Source organism: Delphinapterus leucas, chromosome 1 (genome assembly GCF_059928025.1).
Source record: "Delphinapterus leucas isolate spDelLeu-1000000601 "Yukka" chromosome 1, BTC_Dleu_Yukka2, whole genome shotgun sequence".
NCBI classification, from domain to species: Eukaryota; Metazoa; Chordata; class Mammalia; order Artiodactyla; family Monodontidae; genus Delphinapterus; species Delphinapterus leucas.
Window position 1 is genome coordinate 79,012,266 of NC_143129.1, and position 18,715 is coordinate 79,030,980.

General features: G+C 51.7%; 1 protein-coding gene across 4 annotated transcripts in view; it reads right to left on the reverse strand.

Annotated features, from left to right (window-relative positions):
• Positions 1–1,204: 1,204 nt before the first annotated feature.
• The window catches only part of ATP8B2 (ATPase phospholipid transporting 8B2), a 22,407-nt gene continuing 4,896 nt past the window's right edge, over positions 1,205–18,715 (reverse strand). For 2 of the 4 annotated variants that reach the window (XM_022559378.3, XM_022559374.2), the window contains 27 exons: positions 18,670–18,715; positions 18,193–18,306; positions 17,974–18,072; positions 17,639–17,700; positions 17,465–17,537; positions 17,115–17,185; positions 16,781–16,860; positions 15,358–15,516; positions 15,054–15,142; positions 13,003–13,199; positions 10,073–10,281; positions 9,728–9,862; positions 9,171–9,214; positions 8,746–8,911; positions 8,264–8,452; positions 7,996–8,111; positions 7,743–7,907; positions 7,547–7,658; positions 7,303–7,408; positions 7,034–7,178; positions 6,674–6,857; positions 6,305–6,528; positions 5,951–6,034; positions 5,367–5,612; positions 5,074–5,212; positions 3,297–3,427; positions 1,205–3,040 (listed from right to left, as the gene is read on the reverse strand). The exon at positions 18,670–18,715 is cut by the window's right edge and continues 13 nt beyond it. In XM_022559378.3, coding sequence (XP_022415086.1) covers positions 2,762–3,040; positions 3,297–3,427; positions 5,074–5,212; positions 5,367–5,612; positions 5,951–6,034; positions 6,305–6,528; positions 6,674–6,857; positions 7,034–7,178; positions 7,303–7,408; positions 7,547–7,658; positions 7,743–7,907; positions 7,996–8,111; positions 8,264–8,452; positions 8,746–8,911; positions 9,171–9,214; positions 9,728–9,862; positions 10,073–10,281; positions 13,003–13,199; positions 15,054–15,142; positions 15,358–15,516; positions 16,781–16,860; positions 17,115–17,185; positions 17,465–17,537; positions 17,639–17,700; positions 17,974–18,072; positions 18,193–18,306; positions 18,670–18,715 — 3,664 coding nt within the window. In that variant the 3' untranslated portion in view covers positions 1,205–2,761. The remainder of the gene's footprint in view (positions 3,041–3,296; positions 3,428–5,073; positions 5,213–5,366; positions 5,613–5,950; positions 6,035–6,304; positions 6,529–6,673; positions 6,858–7,033; positions 7,179–7,302; positions 7,409–7,546; positions 7,659–7,742; positions 7,908–7,995; positions 8,112–8,263; positions 8,453–8,745; positions 8,912–9,170; positions 9,215–9,727; positions 9,863–10,072; positions 10,282–13,002; positions 13,200–15,053; positions 15,143–15,357; positions 15,517–16,780; positions 16,861–17,114; positions 17,186–17,464; positions 17,538–17,638; positions 17,701–17,973; positions 18,073–18,192; positions 18,307–18,669) is intronic. The other 2 variants (XM_022559376.2, XM_089914652.1) reach the window with 2 other exon arrangements.

The window sequence follows — 18,715 nt, forward strand, 5'->3', positions numbered from 1 at the left end:
TATTTTGGCCACGCTGCGAGGCATGCGGGATCTTAGTTCCCTGACCAGGGATTGAACCCGGGCCCCCTGCAGTGGGACCGAGGAGTCCTAACCACTGGACCACCAGGGAATTCCCAGAAATCTCTATTTTTGAGAAGGAAGAAAGGGAGGAAGAGGAAGGACTGCCACCATGACAGAAAGGACTGGCTAGGTCAGAAGACGAAAGGGTGGGGTGGGGGAGTTGACGGGCATCAGAGTCCAGCACTAGCCCTGAGCTCTCCTAGGACACGAGCTCGCCTGGCTTCCTCACCCCTCTCCCTCCCTGAAAGACAACAGCACACCTTATCTGCTAACCTTCACTTCCTGCAGTATTGGGCTGCCTTCTTTTTTTTTTTTTTTTAGCTGCACAGCATTCGGGATCTTAGTTCCCTGACCAGGGATCCCTGCAGTGGAGGTGTGGAACCTCAACCAGTAGACAACCAGGGAAGTCCCTACTTAGGCTCCTTAATATTTACTTCTGTGAAAAGCCAGGAAGATGGGAGGCTATGAGGCCTGTGCTAATGGAAAAGGCATGGGGTGGTGGTTAAAAAAAAAAAAAAAAAAATCAAAATATTTACCCGGTCCTTTCCCCTATACATACCCACCTATCTGGTATGTGTTAGGAATGAGAGTTTGGCTTGTGTTTGGAAAAGCAAACAGTCAAGGTCCTAAGCACCCAGCCATCAGCAGAACACAAAGTCCCTGTGATCCACGTCAGTCCCGCCCACTGCCCCATCTTCCAGCTGAAACTCAGATACCAGAAGGTGTGCAAACAGAGGAGGTGCTCTACCGCACCAGTCAGATTCTGTTTTCTCCACTTCGGCCCACATCTACCCACTCAGCTCCATTTAAGAAACAGTTTCTATCTGTCTTTACTTTTACCACCAGTCTTGGTTAAACATCAGAAAAGAGACAAATTACACACTTCTCAGAAACTGGAATTTTATAAAAAGGCATTTTTCTCTTATATCCATAAAATGATATAATATTTGCAAGTATAGAAATGTGTCATAAATTATACAGAATGTTCCTTAATTACAGCTCATTGCAACTTGGTACTTTCCTCCCTCCCTAAAAAACGAGAGAGAACCAAAAAAATAATATATATATAACTGTATATATATATATATATATATATATTTATATATATATATATATTTATATATTTATATATATATATATATTTATATATTTATATTTATATAATATAGACAAACAAAATATGAAAAAAAATCATTTCCTCTTTGGTATAAAAATCAGACTCTCACCTTGAGAGACACACAAACAGACATGATGTTGGGTTTGTAAACCATGTGGCCTAAAGAATTTCCCTGTCAAGCTTTCCCCGCCCCCATCCCCTGCCCACCCCACCCTGCCTCAACGCAGCCCACCTCCAGTTCCCTTGGGACTCCCACATAGCCCACTCCCAGCTCCACACCATTCCTGAGTAACCCTCTCCACTACCAAAGACAAGGAAAAAGTTCTTCCCAAGACTGATTTGGTAGCAACTAACTTGGGAGACACGTAATTTGGGGAAGTGCTTCCTAGGTGTAGATGATGGAGAGGAAGGACAGGCAAGCCGAAGCTCTGCTGTCCAGACCAAGCCAGGCACGGGGCAGCCGCCTCCCCTGCTTTTCCCCACCACTCAGTACAGGGACCGCACCAAATCCTGCCGCGTGCTGGGCCTGGAGCGGGTGGGACCTCTTTTACCAGAGGGAGAAGTAGAGGTCAGCTTCCCTTTAGCCTCATCTCATGGTGCTCAGCTTCCCCTTTTGGGCCACCTCAGGCGCAGGAAAACACCAACGAGGAGGGAGAAGGAAAGTCAGAACAGACTCTGCCAGTGAACTTGGGTCTAAATTTAAAATGAAAGAAAATGTTCTTAGTACTACATTTCACACCCAGCTTTAGGTCACTGAGAAGGACAGGGCCACTTTCCTAGGCTCCAGCCCAATACCAGCAGGACTTACGGAATCCAGGAGTTGCGTGTGTTGAGGAGGGGTAGCACTTCACTCTCAAGGTGAGGAAGGAGACAGGAGCAGACCCCTGTATACTCTCCCCGCACCCTGTGGCTGACAGGCACCTCCCTCCCTGGTCAGCCTCTCTGTCCCTCGTGGGCACCAGCCCCTCCCAAACCACTCCACATCTATCCGGTCTCCTCTTCCCCAGGAGAGTTAAGACACCAATCACAACATAAAAGTCATATAAAGGCCTCCTCCACTTGCCAAATAAAAGAGACAAAACCAAACTGGACACAAACACACATCAAGGAGAGACACACACACTGTGAGGGGCCGAGGGCCCCAGCAGGTCTCTGGCTTCCCGGCATGATACATTCTTGTGTAATTCAGGAACAGGGGCTCTGGGGCCCCTCTGGGGAGTGGGAGTAAAAAAATACAGAGATTACAGTCTCCCTGTGGGTTCCCAGGCAGGGCAGGGGCAGACACAATCTCTCACAGTTTTTTCTTCTGTTTTTGGTTCCACATCTGATCCCCCACTGGGGCTGGTCAGCCCCCGCTCTGCCCTTGGGGCCGGCCCCCTCCACCCTCCCAACTGCTAGGAGGGCCCTGGGCTGGGGATGCCCCAGCCACTCCTAGTGGGACCAGCAGGACAGAGTCTACCAGGGGAGATGGGATGAGGACCTGGGCAAGGAATGAGGACCCACAGTTCCGAGATGCTGTCCTCTCGGTGGCCGGCCAGCCCTGCGTGCGCTGATCACCGGCAAGGGGCGTCCCCGTCCCAGCCGTCACCCCTTGAGGGGCTTGTCAGCCCCTCCGCTGGGGCTGCTGGCGCTGTCACTCTTCTTCCTGCGCAGGCTCTCAATCCAGCTGGAGCTGGAGCGGGTGGTGAAGCCAGAGAGCGCCAGGGAGCTGAGCCGCATGTTTTTGCCAGACATGATGAGCTCCCCGAAGCCCTCCTGGTGGGAGAAGGCGTAGCCAGAGCGCCGGGAACCCGTGCGACCCACCCGCCTCATGCAGCGGTGCTGGGCCTTCTGCTTCTTCCTCACCAGCTGGGTGTAGCGGACCTGGCGGGGGAGGCACGAGGGAAGGAGCCTCCATCAGCGTGGCAGCGTCAGACACCGCCTCAGGGAAGGGCCCCAGAGCGCCTGGGATGGGGCAGGCACGGGCACCTCCAAGACTGCCCAGGCTGTCTGAACCCAGGAAGGGCAGAGGACCACCGTCCACGCACTTAACAGAAACTGCAGCCACAGGCGTATTTAAGCCCAAGGGCTTTCGGACACACGAGCTCCATCCCCCAAAGCAGACAGGCTGGCCTCTCACCGTGTCCGAGAGATCCGGCTTCAGGTTCAGCCTGAGGAACCGAAAGGCGACCACAGGCATGATGCAGACGACTGTGGTGAGCACGATGGTCAGCCACACGGTGGGCTGGGCCAGGGTGTTCTGGGCATTACCTGGGAACAAAGGAGTCAGGGGCCTTGGGAGTCACAAAGCAGGTGCAAGGGCAGCACCACCCCGCTGAGTTCCCCATTTCTTTTTCTGGCAGCCCTACTTCCCCAGTCTCAAAACGTAAGTCATCCCTGGCTTCTCTTTCTCTCTACTCTCCAAATATTTATCTCCAACTTGAACTCTAGCTCCAAACTCTGAAAACAACTTCAGACCTGTTTTGTTTTGTCTTTTTTTTTTTCTTCTTTTGGCTGCACAACATGCAGGATCTTAGTTCCCCAACCAGGGATCGAACCCACACCCCCTACAGTGCAAGTGCCAAATGATAACCACTGGACGGCCAGGGAAGTCCCCAGACCTACTTCTTTAACTGCCTTAACCTGACGTCTCTGTTGAACATCTAACGGGCACCTCGGTTTCACACGGCTGAAAGTGAACTACTGTTTCCTCCACCCCAATCTGCTCCACGTCTTCCCCAGCCCAGGAGATGCCACCACCCACTAAGCTGCTCCAAGTAAAAGCCCCGGAGTCAACCTGGTTCCTACCCCCCCCATCTCAGGCCCCCATCCAATCTGCTGGCTCCATTTCCAAAATATCTATGGGATTCCACCACCTTTCACTCGACTCCAAGCCACCATCATTGTCCCCTGGGTTACTGCTATAGCCTCCTAGCTGGTCTCCCTGTTTCTACCTTTGCCCTCTACCTTTTATTATCCACAAAACAGTAAGAGTGATCCTGTAAAAACATAAATCAGTTTATGACATTTCCCTGCTCAAAACCCTCTGATGATGGCTTCCTATCACATTTACATTAAAATTCAAAGTTCTTACTTTGACCTATAAAGGCTTAAATTACCTGGACTGATTCTCATCTCTGCCCTCCTGCCTCAGCCATACCTTCCAACCTCGTTTCCTTCACTCCCCCAGCTCCTCTGCTGCTGACGACCTCCCCACAAGCCCTCACCTAAGGCTTCCATATCACTGTTTCCTCTTCCTGGGCTGTTCCTGTCCAGAGAGGCACATGGCTCACTCCTTCCCTTTATTCAGATTTCTCTGTGCCAATGTCTCTTCCTCAAAAGGGCTTTGCTGATGACCCTTGTACCTTGATGCCATTCCCCACTCTCTCCTCAAAAAAAAAAAAAAAAAAAAAAGAGAGGCTCCTGGCAAGTCAAGTGCACACCTGACAGCCTGGCATTCTGATTCCTCAAATGGCCTGCCTTTCTAGCCTCTCTTCCACTGCTTCTCAAAGGGTATTCTTGTCCCACCCTAGCTGGAGCACTCTCTATTTCCTGGAAATAAACAGCCTTTTCACACTTCCAGCTCTCTGGCTTGGAATCTGGCTCCCCAGTCCTGGCTACACCCTCAGCAGCCTCTTCTGGGGGACTATCCCTGACCACCCCACAAACAGTCATTCTGCTGACCATGAAGCCTGCCACCGCTTCGCCTCCCTTGTAGCCTGGCAGGGCTGTTCTTCATTTTCATGGATACAGAGACTCTCTGAGGGCAGGGCCTGGGTCGGATACAACTAGATCCCGACAGCACCCTGGCAGAATACCTGGCACATAAAGAGTGTTGAATAAATGCCTACCTACCCCGTTAGTCCCAGAACAACTGTGATTCCTCACTGATTAAAGAGGAAGCCACAGGCACTCACCCACAAACCGGAATTGGTTTGGAAACATGTCGAAGAGCCCATTGCTGTGCATGGCAAAGAGGATAGCAAAGTAAACCGCCAGGCTGCCCCAGATGAAGAAGTGGTTGATGGCCGTCCAGTAGCCGGTATCCAGCCCAATCTGCGAAAAGCAGTTGTTACAGGCAGAAGGAGCACCCCCACACACACAAACCCAGTCCCCCCTCCCAGGAACAGAACTGCAGTGCCCAGTGTACCCCAAGGACAGGAGCCCCACCCCTTCCAGAGGGGAGGCCAGTTCCCGGACTGCCTCCTACCTGCACACTGACCACGATGACCAGTGAAGTGGCCACGGTGACCGCAAAGGACTGGTAGTCAGCCAGCTGGGTGCCATCATCGCGGGTGGCCTCAGCAAACACCCCATAGGGGATGAAGAACATGAGCACAGATGTGTAGATGCCCTGGGCGATGCAGATGAAAAATTCACGCTTGTTGAAGAGGAGGTTCAGCTGGCCTGGCTCATACAGCTTAGGGTACTCCATGCTCCGCTGCTCCGGGACATCCTGTGTGCGGAGGGCCAGCGGCACAGGAAGTCTCAGAAGCTGCCGCTTTAACTCAGGAAGGCCAAGGGCAGACTCTGTCCCCCTGCCTCTTTTTTTTCTAAATTCGACAGCTATATCCGACCTCAAGCCAGCTGCCCCCAATCCATCTTTTGTTCAGCAACCCAGGGGAGTTACAAGTCAGGTGTGGCTGAGAGGGAGAACCAGCCACACCCTGAGCAGCTCACAGAACTGCCTTCCCAGGGACCACAGGCAGTGGGCACAAGCCTACCCCTATCAGGTGGCTCCCTTGCAGCAACGTCTTTCTCCCCAGCCCGCCCGGTCATCCAACTCCCCCATACCTGATCGAAGACCCCCATAGCCAGGACCGGGAGGGAGGTGTACACGATGTTATAAAGGGTGATGAAATACTGGTCATAGACGGTCTGGAAGGAGAACAGGGAGTGAGAGAGGAGTGAACATGCAGTCTTTCTTCACTACAAATCAGGCGGAGGAAGACAGCCGATGTGGCATATGTGGAGGCCTAAGGAATTTTCTGGAACTCCCTCTCCACTTCTTCAACAAGCATTTTTTTAAATGCATGCATCAGACAACAGCTAGGCCCTAAGGGGACCAAGCAATGAACAGGACAGATACAATCTCTGTCCTTAAGGAGCTTAAGGATTGGTAAGTCAGGGCAGTGGGGAGCTCACTACCTGGGCCGAGAAGCCGCAGAAGAAGCCAAACCAGAAGTGGACCATGGTGAAAGCGAAGTTCTTGTAAAAGAAATAGCAGAGGAACTTGCACATGCGCAGGTAGGACCAGCGCCCATGCACCAGCAGGAGGCGTTGCAGGAACTTGAACTGGGAGAAGGAGTAATCGGAGGCCAGGACAGCCTGGATCCCTTCCTGCCCACTGATGCCCACACCAATGTGAGCCGCTGCAGAGACAAGAGATGACAAGAGGATGAAGACAGCCACACCCTTCAGACTCACATCACATTTTGGCCCCCTCCCCCATCATTCCTCCCTGGGCCCCTCTCCCTTCCCCAGCGCCCAGCCGCCACACCTACGCAGTCCACTCACTTTTGATCATGCTGACGTCGTTGGCTCCATCTCCGATGGCAAGGGTCACAGCCTTCTTGTACTTCTTAACCAGTTCCACCACTTGTGCCTTCTGCAAGGGGGTCACCCGGCAGCAGATGACAGCTTTGCAGGCACAGGCTGTCTCCAGAAACTCCAGCTCCATGTCTGCCTCTAACGCATGGGCCTGGGAACAGAGTGCTGAGAGAGCCCCAGTCTTCTCCAGGAGAGACCTGGGGGTCAGCTCGTCCAGGTCCCTGTAAGACCGCAGCCCCCCTGAAGTCCAGGGAAATGGGAACATGGTAAGACCTAAGAGCCGCTCTCTGAAAAGGTACTGCCCAAGCAAAGGATGACGACACTTACCAGGCTGTGCCCGTTGATGACCAGGGCGTACTCCCCAGCCACGGCTTCCAGGACAGAAGTGAGCTTGGAAGAAGAAAGCTTCTCCTGGTAGGTGAAGCCGTTGCCTACAGTGCGGGACGAGTCCATCATCTTCTCCCGGGCTTTCCTGTGAAGGGGGAAACAAGACCGTGGTCTGCCAGGAGAGGAGCAGGGATTCAAGCCCAATCGAGGAACCTCTGCCCGACCCCCAGGTACACTGCAGAGCATCTACCTGCCTCGAGCCTTTTTACCTGAGCTCCTCCCGCACTTCCAGGACCGTGTGGCCAGTGACGATGAACACCTCCGTCATGTCGTCCGTCAGCATCTTGCAGGAATAGCCAATGTTCACGGCCGTCTCTACCAAGAAACATTGCAGGAGCTCTGGACAGGCCCCCGACAAGGTCAGCGCAATTGCCAGCCCGATGTCCCAGGCTCATGCAAGGACTCCACAGGGCTGTGTCCAGATGCAATCTCCTTGGCCCTGCTCGTTCTCACCTTGCTTGTCCCCTGTCAGCACCCAGATCTTGATGTTGGCCAGCGTCAGGAGGGCGATGGTCTCTGGAACCCCTTGCTGAAGCTTATCCTCAATGGCCGTGGCGCCCAGCAGCTGAAAATACCACAAGGGTCCCTGGGACGAGAGTCCAGGCATGACCCCTCCTTGCCCACGCTTGGCCCGTTCTGCGGCCCATACCATCATGTCGCTCTCAACCTCCTCGTAGACGCTGGCCAGCCGGTCCTCCCGGCTGTCCTGGGCCAGGCTGGCCTGGAGCCGTCTCTCGGCCCACTCCTCGTAGTACTCTTCATCCAGATCCTTGTAGGCCAGGACCAGGGTCCTCAGCCCTTCGCCCGCGTACTCCTGGAGAAGGAGTCAGGAGAGTCAGCCCCCAGCCCCTCCCACGACCCCGCGAGTAGCAGAACCACAGGGCTCCCTTCCTCACGCCTACATTCAGGTGGTCAGTGGTGATGTTGAGGAGCTCTTGGGTGGAGTGGTGGAGTCTGTCCAGCAAGATGGTGTCAGCCCCTTTGCAGTACAGTCGGATCTTCCCCTCTGGATTCCGCACTACGGGTGGGGCGGGGGGAGAACGTCCCAGAAAAATTCAGACAGGTGAAGCCCCCCAACCTTAAAACATCAAGGGTCACCCAGTACACCTCACCCATCCCAGGTCTGCATGCTGCCCCTGAATGCCCCCCGCACCCCCGTCCCGGCCTCACCTATGACTGACATCCGTTTGCGGATGTTGTTGAAGTCCAGGATGGCCAGCAGCTGGTAGGTGATGGCTGTGCCCATCTCGTGGACAGTGATGGTCTTGGGTGTACGAGAGCGGAATACGAAACCAAAGTTCCTGGCTGCGGTGACCAGAGCCCCCTCGTCTGGCGACTGGGCTTTGTAGTACAGCTCCCCTGGGTGGGGAGGAAGAACACAGGTGGTGTCAGTAGCCCCATTCTCAGCCGAGTGTCCCGCCCAGGAAGGCCCAGGCAGCCACACTGCAGATCACAGCCCGAGCCCAAAGGCACAAGTCAGGTGGGGGAGAACACAAGCCAGCTCCTCGGCTCACCTTCGTTTTTCTTTTTTTTTTTTAAGGCCGTGCTATGCAGCACGTGGGATCTTAGTTCCCTGACCAGGGCTCAAACCCGGGCCCCCTGCATTAGAAGCGTGGAGGCTTAACCACTAGACCTCCAGCGAAGTCCCTCACCTTCGTTCTTTTCTTCTGACATGACGGTGTGACACAGGGAAAGGAGGCGGAAGAACTCGTGCGTGTGTGGGTCCCCCATCTTGACAGCCTCCAAGAGGGTAGGGTCCCAAAATAAGAACTTCTTGTCAGCCAGAGGATTGAAGGAGAAGTTGACGGGTTCAGGCCTCTGGAGCAGGTTAAGAGTGTGATCAGGAAAGGGTGGGCCACGAGGCTGCCTCCCAGGGAGGCGCTGTCCCCACCAAGATCCTGTCCACTGTGGACCTCAAGATTCCCACTTCTGCTACCAGCTCTTCCTTAGAACACCATTTCCTCCAAGCAGCCTCCATTTCCTGACCAGACAACACATCACTCCTAACCACACCAACCCTGCCCAGGCACCCTGTGTTTAACTGGCACAGACAATCACCATGGGGTCTGGACCTTACCTCTCCCAATTCAGCTTTGTGGCCCAGGACATCGAACACGTCACCTACACACAGCCAGGACAGAAGGAGGAGCACCGTCAGAGCTCAAGACCTCACAGAGCAGGGGGAGAAGCCTCCAGCACAGGACCCCCACAGGCATCTGGAACCCGCAACCCTAGTCGCTGAGTGAATGTCACCCAGATTCACACGGCTGACTCAAAGGACAGAAGGTGCAGGCACCCTGGATCCTCAGAACCCCAGGACTGAAAGCCATGACACCCACTGCTCTCCATCCCCATCCACGCTCCAGCTGCCCCCCAGGACAGCTCCAATTCCACACCCATGTCCCTAGGGCTCCCAGGCCCTTCGGGTGCCTTTCGCTCTTTAGGCCTGCACAACAGACAAAGCCTCACACACTGGCCATGGGGCCTGGGTTAGTAGAGAAAGCAGTTAGGAGAGGGGCTCACTCTGCATAAAAGACCCCACACACGCTGCCCAAGCCATCCCAGCAGCTCAGCCACAAGGCCACTGCAGCGGGGCCACACTGGAAAGGCCATGGTCACATTTCAGAGACTCACAAGGGCCCTGGACAGCAACACAGGGAGAGTCTAGACTCCAGCAGGGCTGACAAGGTCCAACCTGGCCGGTGTGCCCAGGGGCCAGTGTCTTGGGCTTCACTTCAAACAGCCAAGGAGCTCCCCTATTGCCTGGAGCTGGGATCGGGGTGAGGGCACCAGCAGAGGAGAGGGGAAGCACTGTCAGTGTCTACCTCCTGACCCAGGGCGCAGAGCAGACCCTCTCAAGTCCCACAGACCCAGGTAGGAAAGAAGTAAAACCCAAACATCAAGACAATTGTGGGAGCCCCAGTAGCACAATCCTTCAGGCAAGACGCAAGCCCTCGGTCCCTGGAGGTGCAGCCATACCGTAGCTGCGGCCGTTGATGGAGCACTTGTTGAAGACCATGATGTTCTGGGTGAGGGTGCCTGTCTTGTCAGAGAAGATGTACTCCACCTGGCCCAGCTCCTCGTTCAGGGTGGTGGTGCGGGCCTCCGCGGGCGTCCGCTTCTTCATGCAGAACATCTTCTTGTCCCAGTTGATGAAGTAGCTGTGGCCCAGGCGGATGACCTCCACGCTGCACAGGGTACAGGAGGTGAGGCTGGGGGCAGGAAGGGGAGGGGGACCCCACCCCCATGGGCCTTTGCTGCAGGCCCTCCGCCTGGGGAGAAACAAGAACGGAGCGGATACCTGGGCAAGGACACCTGGGTGCGGGAGGGCAAGGAGAGCCTAAAGGTGGGGGTCCCCGACCCTGACCCTCTGACACTCTCCAGACAAAAAAGGTGCAAAGGGCCTGGGCAGGCGGGACAGACGGCACAGGCAGAGGAGAGGGGACTGCGGACAAGGCACTCGACCAGTTCTTACCTCAGGACTAATAATACAGAAACCATGCAGAGAAAACAAGAGAAAGTGCAAGAGGGAAGGAAGAGGAAAAAAAAAAGAGAAAAAGAAATAATGAGGGTGCTGCGCGTGCCACAGGCACACAGACGTCCCTGCAGGGAGAGAAAACCGAGGAGGCCCTGGAGCCCGTGCCTTGCTGCCCGAACACAGGCGAGCTCACTCCTTCCGCCCGGCTCTGGGCTGCACAACCTGACCTGGGGTGTTTGGGAAGAAGGCGGGGCAGACTGAGATGCTGACTCCAGAAGGAAGCGGGGCCTCAAGAGTCTGGGGAATAACACCAATTTACATCGGCACAGGGCTCTCAGCATCCCAAGGTGTATTCGCATCACCCTCTTTACTAGGCATTACCCTTGGGATTTGGACTGTTAGCATCTCAGAAAGGGCCCCATGTTTAGGTCCAGCACAGCCAAGCAATGGGGCCACATCTGGAACCCTGCTTCCAACCTGACTGAGGCTGCTGTCAGGATCCAGCTACCACACAAAAAATGAGCTGGCTGGAAATGCCTTGATGGCCTTTGCCCCACTCCGCTGATCAAGCGTCCCCTCTCCACCCTCCCCGCAAACACACACTGCTAACCTGATGACACTTAGAAACTTTCTCAGGCAGCTACCATAGGTTTCGAGTGAACTTGGATACCAAACAAAGACAGCAAAGTCCAAAGGTGGAAAAAAAAAAATCAGATTGGAAACAAGAAAACCTTTAAATAGTAATGAAATACCAGAGTTGTGATGATCATGATGAACGTGCTACCACCCGTTATTCATACAGTAATTTAATTTTTAAAAAGTATTTTCCAATCTTGTATCTTATATCAAAATGTCCCTATTAAGAGAATGAAACTGGTATTATTCTTCCCATTTTACATGAGAAAACCAAGGCCCTAAGGGACTGTGGATTTGCCTGAGGTCACGTGGCTACTGAGTAGGCAGGACTAAACCACAAGCCTTCTGAGTCTCCTTCTAATGTTCAAAAGCCCCTGTCCACTGTCCACCCTCAGCACAGAAACTCCTTATCTCCTACTCACTGTCAACAGCACTAGGACTCAGTGGCTAGTGGGGAGATCTGAGGACTATTTGGGGAATCTATGTGAACAAAAAACAACATATGGGAAGAGATCTGAGCATCTCTGTAAAGCATTTCCTCAAAAATGTTACAGGTTGGGAGTTCCCTGGCAGTCCAGTGGTTAGGACTCTGCGCTTTCACTGCCGAGGGCCTGGGTTTGATCCCTGGTCAGGGAACTAGGATCTCACAAGCCATGCAGCCAAAATAATAATAATAATAATAAAGTATACAATTCGATAAATTAAAAAAAGTCATAGGTTCTCTTATCTCAAGTGCAAGGCACTAAATACAAAAATATCTTCTCTCTTCTTGCCATTCTTTCTTCCTCCTGCATCCCCCCGCCCTTCCTGTTCATTCTCCCTGTTAACATTCTCTTTCCTGCAAACATCCTAGATGTCCTCTTACTCCTATTCATGCGGTAGGCCACTGCCAGCCAACACTTCCTAAAGCATTCTTTAGACTTTTTTAAAGAATCTTTTAATGGTTTCCTAAGTAAAAGTCCATTGGCAAAGATTCAGGACCCTCCACAATAGGGAACAAGCTTGTGTTTCCAGCTCTCTGTCTCACAGCCCCCCACTCACAGTCCATGATCCTGCCAAACTGTCCCAGGACCAACCATTGCAAGGTCCCTATCTCTGTGCCTTTGTTTCCAGCCCTCTCCTCCAGGCTCCACCTTCACCCATCCCTGCCACCATTCAAAGCTCAGTTCACCAGCAACCTCTTCAAAGATGTCCTCTCTGATTAACTATGCGGGGAGTAATGCTCTTCCAACCCTCATGGCACTTAGTGCCTCTGTGGTATCTCAGTGGGATGCATGGTAGCTCGGTGTCTTACACTGTTTGCATCTCTCCTCCCCTACCAGTTTGCTGCTTTTGAAGGCAGAGGCTGTATTACACATCAACTGTGTCCCCTTGCTTTACACATAAGGGTAACACTGAACGTGTTACAGCACTAGCTCCCATTTTGTTTTATAACATGTTCAGATTTATCTCCCTTTACTAGACTGAAGCTCCTGGAGGGAAGGAAATCCATTCTTAATACATCTTTGTATGTGCCACAGCACCTAGCATGCTTCTTTGCACAAAGTCTGCATGCGATAAATATGTGCTGAATAAATCAATATGGTTTTTATTCTAATACAATCCAAAGTACCAGGAAACTGTGGTGAAGTTTGCTTTGTACAAAAAGATAAACAGATAATATAAAATGTTCACAGCACAGGAAGGAGAGGACCCCAAGTTCCCTCTCGAGAATTTCATCTTCACAGAAGACTGAAGTTTGCCAAGGGACCACCTGAGCTCCCTGGAGAGACCCCAGAGCAGAGAGAGCACATACCTGACATAGAGCGATATGGGCACGACGGTGTTAAGGATGATGATGTAGGACCAGAAGGAGAGGAAGCCAGAGAAGAAGGCACTGTCCACCGCCTCATCCCAGGGCAGGTAGACCTGGAAGCGTGTCCCAACCTCGTGCTCCCAGATGGCATTGCCAATGGCTAGGATCACCCCCATGCAGACCAGAAATCCAAAAATCTGCAGAGGAATGAGAAACAGAGGCTAAGCTGCCACTTAGGAAGCCCTCAAAACCAAGTGCATCTCTGAAGGTCACCACTGGTACCCTGAGCCCTTGAAAGCTCAGGCATCTTTTTTTTTATATAAATTTATTTATTATTTATTTATTTTTGGCTGCGTTGGGTCTTCGTTGCTGTGCACAGGCTTTCTCTATTTGTGGCGAGCAGGAGCTACTCTTCATTGCGGTGCACAGGCTTCTCATTGCGGTGGCTTCTCTTGTTGCGGAGGATGGGCTCTAGGCATGTGGGCTTCAGTAGTTGCGGCACGCAGGCTCAGTAGTTGTGGCTCGCAGGGTTAGCTGTTCCGTGGCATGTGAGATCTTCCCGGACCAGGGCTCTAACCCGTGTCCCCTGCATCGGCAGGTGGATTCTCAACCACTGCGCCACCGGGGAAGTCCCTCAGGCATCTTTAAAATGGTGGCATGCTCTAGTGGGAAGCACCCAGAACTGGTGACAGGTTCTAGTCTGTCACTGACCATCACGTGGACTTTCTCTCACGATGTTTTCTCAACTGTATGCTGGGAGGGCTGAAATGGTTGTGTAGCTCCCACTCTGACATCCTAAAACATTTGGGAGACCTCAACAATGGTAAGAGTGGGGGTGAGCTACTTTCAACATACCAAAGAAGCTTATTAGAAATCACCCATTTACCGGAGCTAAGCCTCTACAAGCTAACAAAAATGCCGGGACTTGCCTGGTGGTCCAGTGGCTAAGACTCCACGCTCCCATCGCAGGGGGCCTGGGTTAAATCCCTGGTCAGGGAACTAGATCCCACATGCCACAACTAAGAGTTCTCATGTTGCAACTAAAGGTCCCACATGCGACAGCTAAGACCCAGCGCAGCCATAAATAAATAAATAAATATTTTTTAAAAAAGTGCCAAGTTTCTGTAATGTTCATTATCTTATACAGATTGCCAAAAAAAGTCTTTTAACCAAGACACAAATTATGTCTTCCTAAATGTAGATTTCTTAATAGTCAAAAAACTTATAAAGTTTGGAGTCCTTGAAGAAGGATCATAAGAAAGTTTTGGTGGTTTAAAAGAAAAAAATTGAGACCATTGCGTGATTTCAGACATCTATCTTCAAAGCTGCCTCCACTCTGGATGCTTTGAAGCAAAGCAGGAACCATCCTGATGTCCAAGGACTACCAGGGGGCGATGCAAGCCTTGGCCTGATAGCCTCTCAGACTGGGGTTTCTGCAAACCCTTCAAGGCCAGGGAGGAAACTGTCTCACCAGAGGCTGACCCCAGCTTTTGCAAGCTGGCATGTGGGGGGCAGGCAGCAGGCAGTGGGAGCACAAGAAGGGGAGGAGAGCCCAACAAGGAGCTCAAATTTCTAGCCAAACAAGAGAAGGATTCAGGAATTGCCAAAAACTAAAACAGAAACTTTTCCTTTGGGATCCTTTGCTCTTGGAAGTCAGGGGAAAAGACCCTGCTATCCATCCTCCAAATGGAAATTTTTCTTTTAATTCGCTCTCCATCCCCATGAAGGCCTCCTTGTCCCTGGCAAAGCAAACAGAAGGTCACATGCTACACTAAGTCACCATCATAACTGGAATCCAGAGAAGGGAAGATTTGTTTTAACTTTCTTTAAGTTGTTGATTCATGCACGTTCCTAAGGTTTTTTAAATAACGTCTTCCAAGTCCAAAAAGAGCCTGAAATAAACACTGTCTTTGAGTGGTTGACCTGCCAGTGGCTTTAAAAGCTAAAACCTGAAGGCTGACTACTGACAAGAGAGGAGAGATGGAAGTAAAGGGACCCGCCCAGGGAGAACCAGAAGGGCAGAGGCAGGAACCATATGTGGAAAGCCTTACCCAGAGCACCAGTGTATTCATTAGGCGATCAATACTTGTTCTCTTGAACTTTGTCCTGCCGCTGTTCTGCATCAACTTAGTGTCAGGACCTAGAAAGGAATGCGAAGGGCTGGGAAAGCCAAATAACAAATCTGCCTCTGGGCTTCTGCCCTGATCCCCAGACTACAGGACATCAGGGTGGAAGAGAGACACTGGGTGGATGAGAAGCTTGGATCCAGGGCCCACTCAGCTTCCTCCCACATTCCTGCGGGAGGGTGAAGGCAGCAACTCTCACCCTTCTTTCTTTGGGCCCTAGGAGGCTCACCTGCAAAGATGACCAGCCCGAAGCACCACTCGGTGTTTCGCAGCACGCAGCCCCGCAGCAGCATGTTCTGGTTGCTCAGGGGGAACTTGTTCTCCTTCCAGTAGAGGGTTCCGCTGAATTTGTCCAGCTTATTGTTGGGAGGTTCGCAGATCACTTCACCTGAACAGAAGACAAGAGTGCCCCCGTTCAAGGTGCAGTCTGTAGCTTAACCATGAGACAGCAACACAGAAAAAGAAGCTGCAGGGAGATGGTGTTAGGATGTGAGCCCATCACACACTGCTGGTGGGAGTGTGAACTGATGCAACTTTCTGGGAAAGGAATGAAGCAGCATGAACTCCTATTAAAAGTACACATAGCCTCAGACCCAGTAATCACACTTTGGGGACTCATTCTACAGAAATGATAGCATAGGGCTTCCCTGGTGGCGCAGTGGTTAAGAATCCACCTGCCAATGCAGGGGACATGGGTTCGAGCCCTGGTCCAGGAAGATCCCACATGCCACGGGGCAACTAAGCCCATGTGCCACAACTACTGAGCCTGCGTGCCACAACTACTGAGCCTGCGTGCCACAACTACTGAGCCCACGTGCCACAACTACTGAAGCCCATGCGCCTGTGCTCTACAACAAGAAAAGCCACCCCAATGAGAAGCTCGTGCACCACAACGAAGAGTAGCTCCCCCTCACTGCAACTAGAGAAAGCCTGCGTGCAGCAACGAAGACCCAACACAGCCAAATTTAAAAAAAAAAATGATAGCATAGCTCAAAACAATTTTATTGAAGCATTATTTGAAGAGCAAAAGACTGGAAACAACTGAATAGTCAGGGGAGAGCTGAACAAATTACAATACATCAATTCTATGAAACATTATAGGGTTATGAAAAAGAATGATGTAAATTTCTTTACATAGTGACATGATAAGATACTTATGATGAATTTAGTAAGTACAGAAAGGCGGTTGCAGAGGTTTTAGTACAGTATGATCCCATTGATTTATGCTCACGTGTCTGTATAAACAGAAAAGTGTGGATGAATACACACTAAACTGCCAGTTAACGTGACTACCTAAGGAGACTAGAATTGGAGGGAAGGAGGGCTTTTTCTTATACGTGCTACATAGTTTGTCTTGTTAGAAGGAGCATATATCATTATTCTGAGACAAATAAGAAATAAGAATAAGCTGAATTTCAACATGTACAGCAAGGAGGGAGCTATCAGCCATGAGAATCTCTTGAAATGACCATCAATTCACAAGTAAATGATAGCCACCTGGCATTCCTGACACCCCTGCCTCCCAAAAACCCAAAAAAGTCCAGAGCGGTGCATAATCACAGGAACAAGAAGCCAAAAAGAGAAGGCACAATTTAAACCCCCAAACCCACCCACCTCCTCTACCTGAAAGCTGCTTCTCCAAAATTACTCACCATCAAACTTGGCAAGCTTACTGATGTCTCCCAATTCCGAGGTGACTGGAATCGCCTGCCGTACTTTCATGTTGGTCTCTCTGGAAGGACAGTGTCCCTGAGGCCTGGTTCCCTTCTCTTCCTCTAGATTCTACCTGGGGGCACCTGACCATGGAGGACCACCCCCCCACCGCAGGCATTACTAGGTGGTAATTCTTTTACACACCCCAAAGGCTTTCTTACCCATCAATTTTCCAAAAGGTACAGAGCCCAGACCTGGGAACCTCTTTCAAAAGCAAGCTTGTTACCCCAAAGGAGGCAGAAGGAGATGTATGACACTGAGCATGCGACTTACCCATCGAGTTCTGCTGTCTCTATGTAGCACAGCCCATGGGGCTCACTGCTGGAAAGGAGGAGGAGATCCGCCTAGAAAGAAAACCTAGTGAGAAGGCCAAAGACCCAATCCTCCACCCGCAATGGACTCTTTGATGATCCCTCCTTCCACTAAGCACTCTTGGTTTGCTTAGTCCCAAGCATGTGAATGGCTAGAAAGGAGGCATATTAATATGACACAGAAGCTTCCCACTCAAGAAAGTTTCCTCCCATGTGTGTTTAAGAGGCAATAGTCAATCAGGAAAGACTCATCCCTTTCTGCCAAAGTAAAGGGAGAGCACTGTAGGCCTAGAGGGGCACCTTGTCCCTTACCGCCACAAACTGGTTATTTTCTAGCTTGATAATATCACCAACACAGACATTCATCCACTGCTCTTGCTGGAGGCTGAGGCAATGAGAAGATAGAGAAGAGGCTGTCAGTAGCTAGAGAAGTTCCCAGGGGACCCCTTTCTTCCCCAAGGCCCTCAGTCTCCAACAGGCACTCACATTCCATTGATCAGCACCTGAGACTGACGGTTATTCACCTGGTTATCACTCTTGTGGCGGAACTGAAGAGAGGAAAGAAAGGTAAGACACCTTCTCCCGCTCCAAGGGACTTAGATGATCAGTGGAATGCAGAGCATGCTGGGTACCACCTTGTCTACACCTGTTCACAGGTCTACTCTCTCCCTGACTCCCCCTCCCTACTCTCGGCCAAGATATCATGGATCTAGCTGGACCAGGTAAGGAATGGCAAGGTCACTGAGGAATTGTGCTGGGTGGAGGAAAGTGAGTTGTGGGGTGGGGGGTGGGAAAAAGGTATAAGAATGAAAACAACTCACATAGTCATCAGTGGCGTCTTTAACAGCTGTGATTGTGAGGACAAGAACCAAAGGCACAATGGTGGTGAACCAGGAGAGGGAGGAGATCTGTGGGATCAACTGAAAAAAGAAAAGAGAAGGCATGCTTCCGAGGCCCCGTCCTCGTTTCCCCTAGACCTTTCTCTTCCTTGACTTTATATCGCTTTGTGAGTTGCAAAGGGTTTACCACAGGTCACTTACCTGCAGAATGAGAAGGAACAGGAAGTAGGTATTGGCAACTTCCTGGAACTGCTCAAAGAGGTTGACAGGCAGGAAGGTGAGAATATTGTACTTGGAGGTCTTGATGCAGTTACTCTGTGGCAGTGGGAGAGAAGATAATGAGGCAGCCTCCAACCCCAACCCAGAATGAGACTGAGGCTGCCTCCTCCGTCCACACTTTCCAAACCTCTGTCCCCAAAAGCCAGTGACCAGAGGTGTGGGAGGGCGAAAGAGGAGGAGGGAAGAGAGTCTCACGGGGTCAATGTATCCTGCTTCACTGACAGGTGAAGGCCATGAAAAATTCAGCACACAGCAGGTGGAGAGTGGCGAGGAGGCTGCCTTCCCCTCCCTCAAGCACTCTCCCAGCAGTCAGCCCTGTGTCCCAGCCTAGGACAGATGGGATGCACCTTTCCCCTTTCTGACTCAGGAGGAGAGCACAGGTGGTCTAGAGCCACTTACCGCATACTGGAATCTCTCATTGTATTCTCGGTCATTGGCCCGCGCC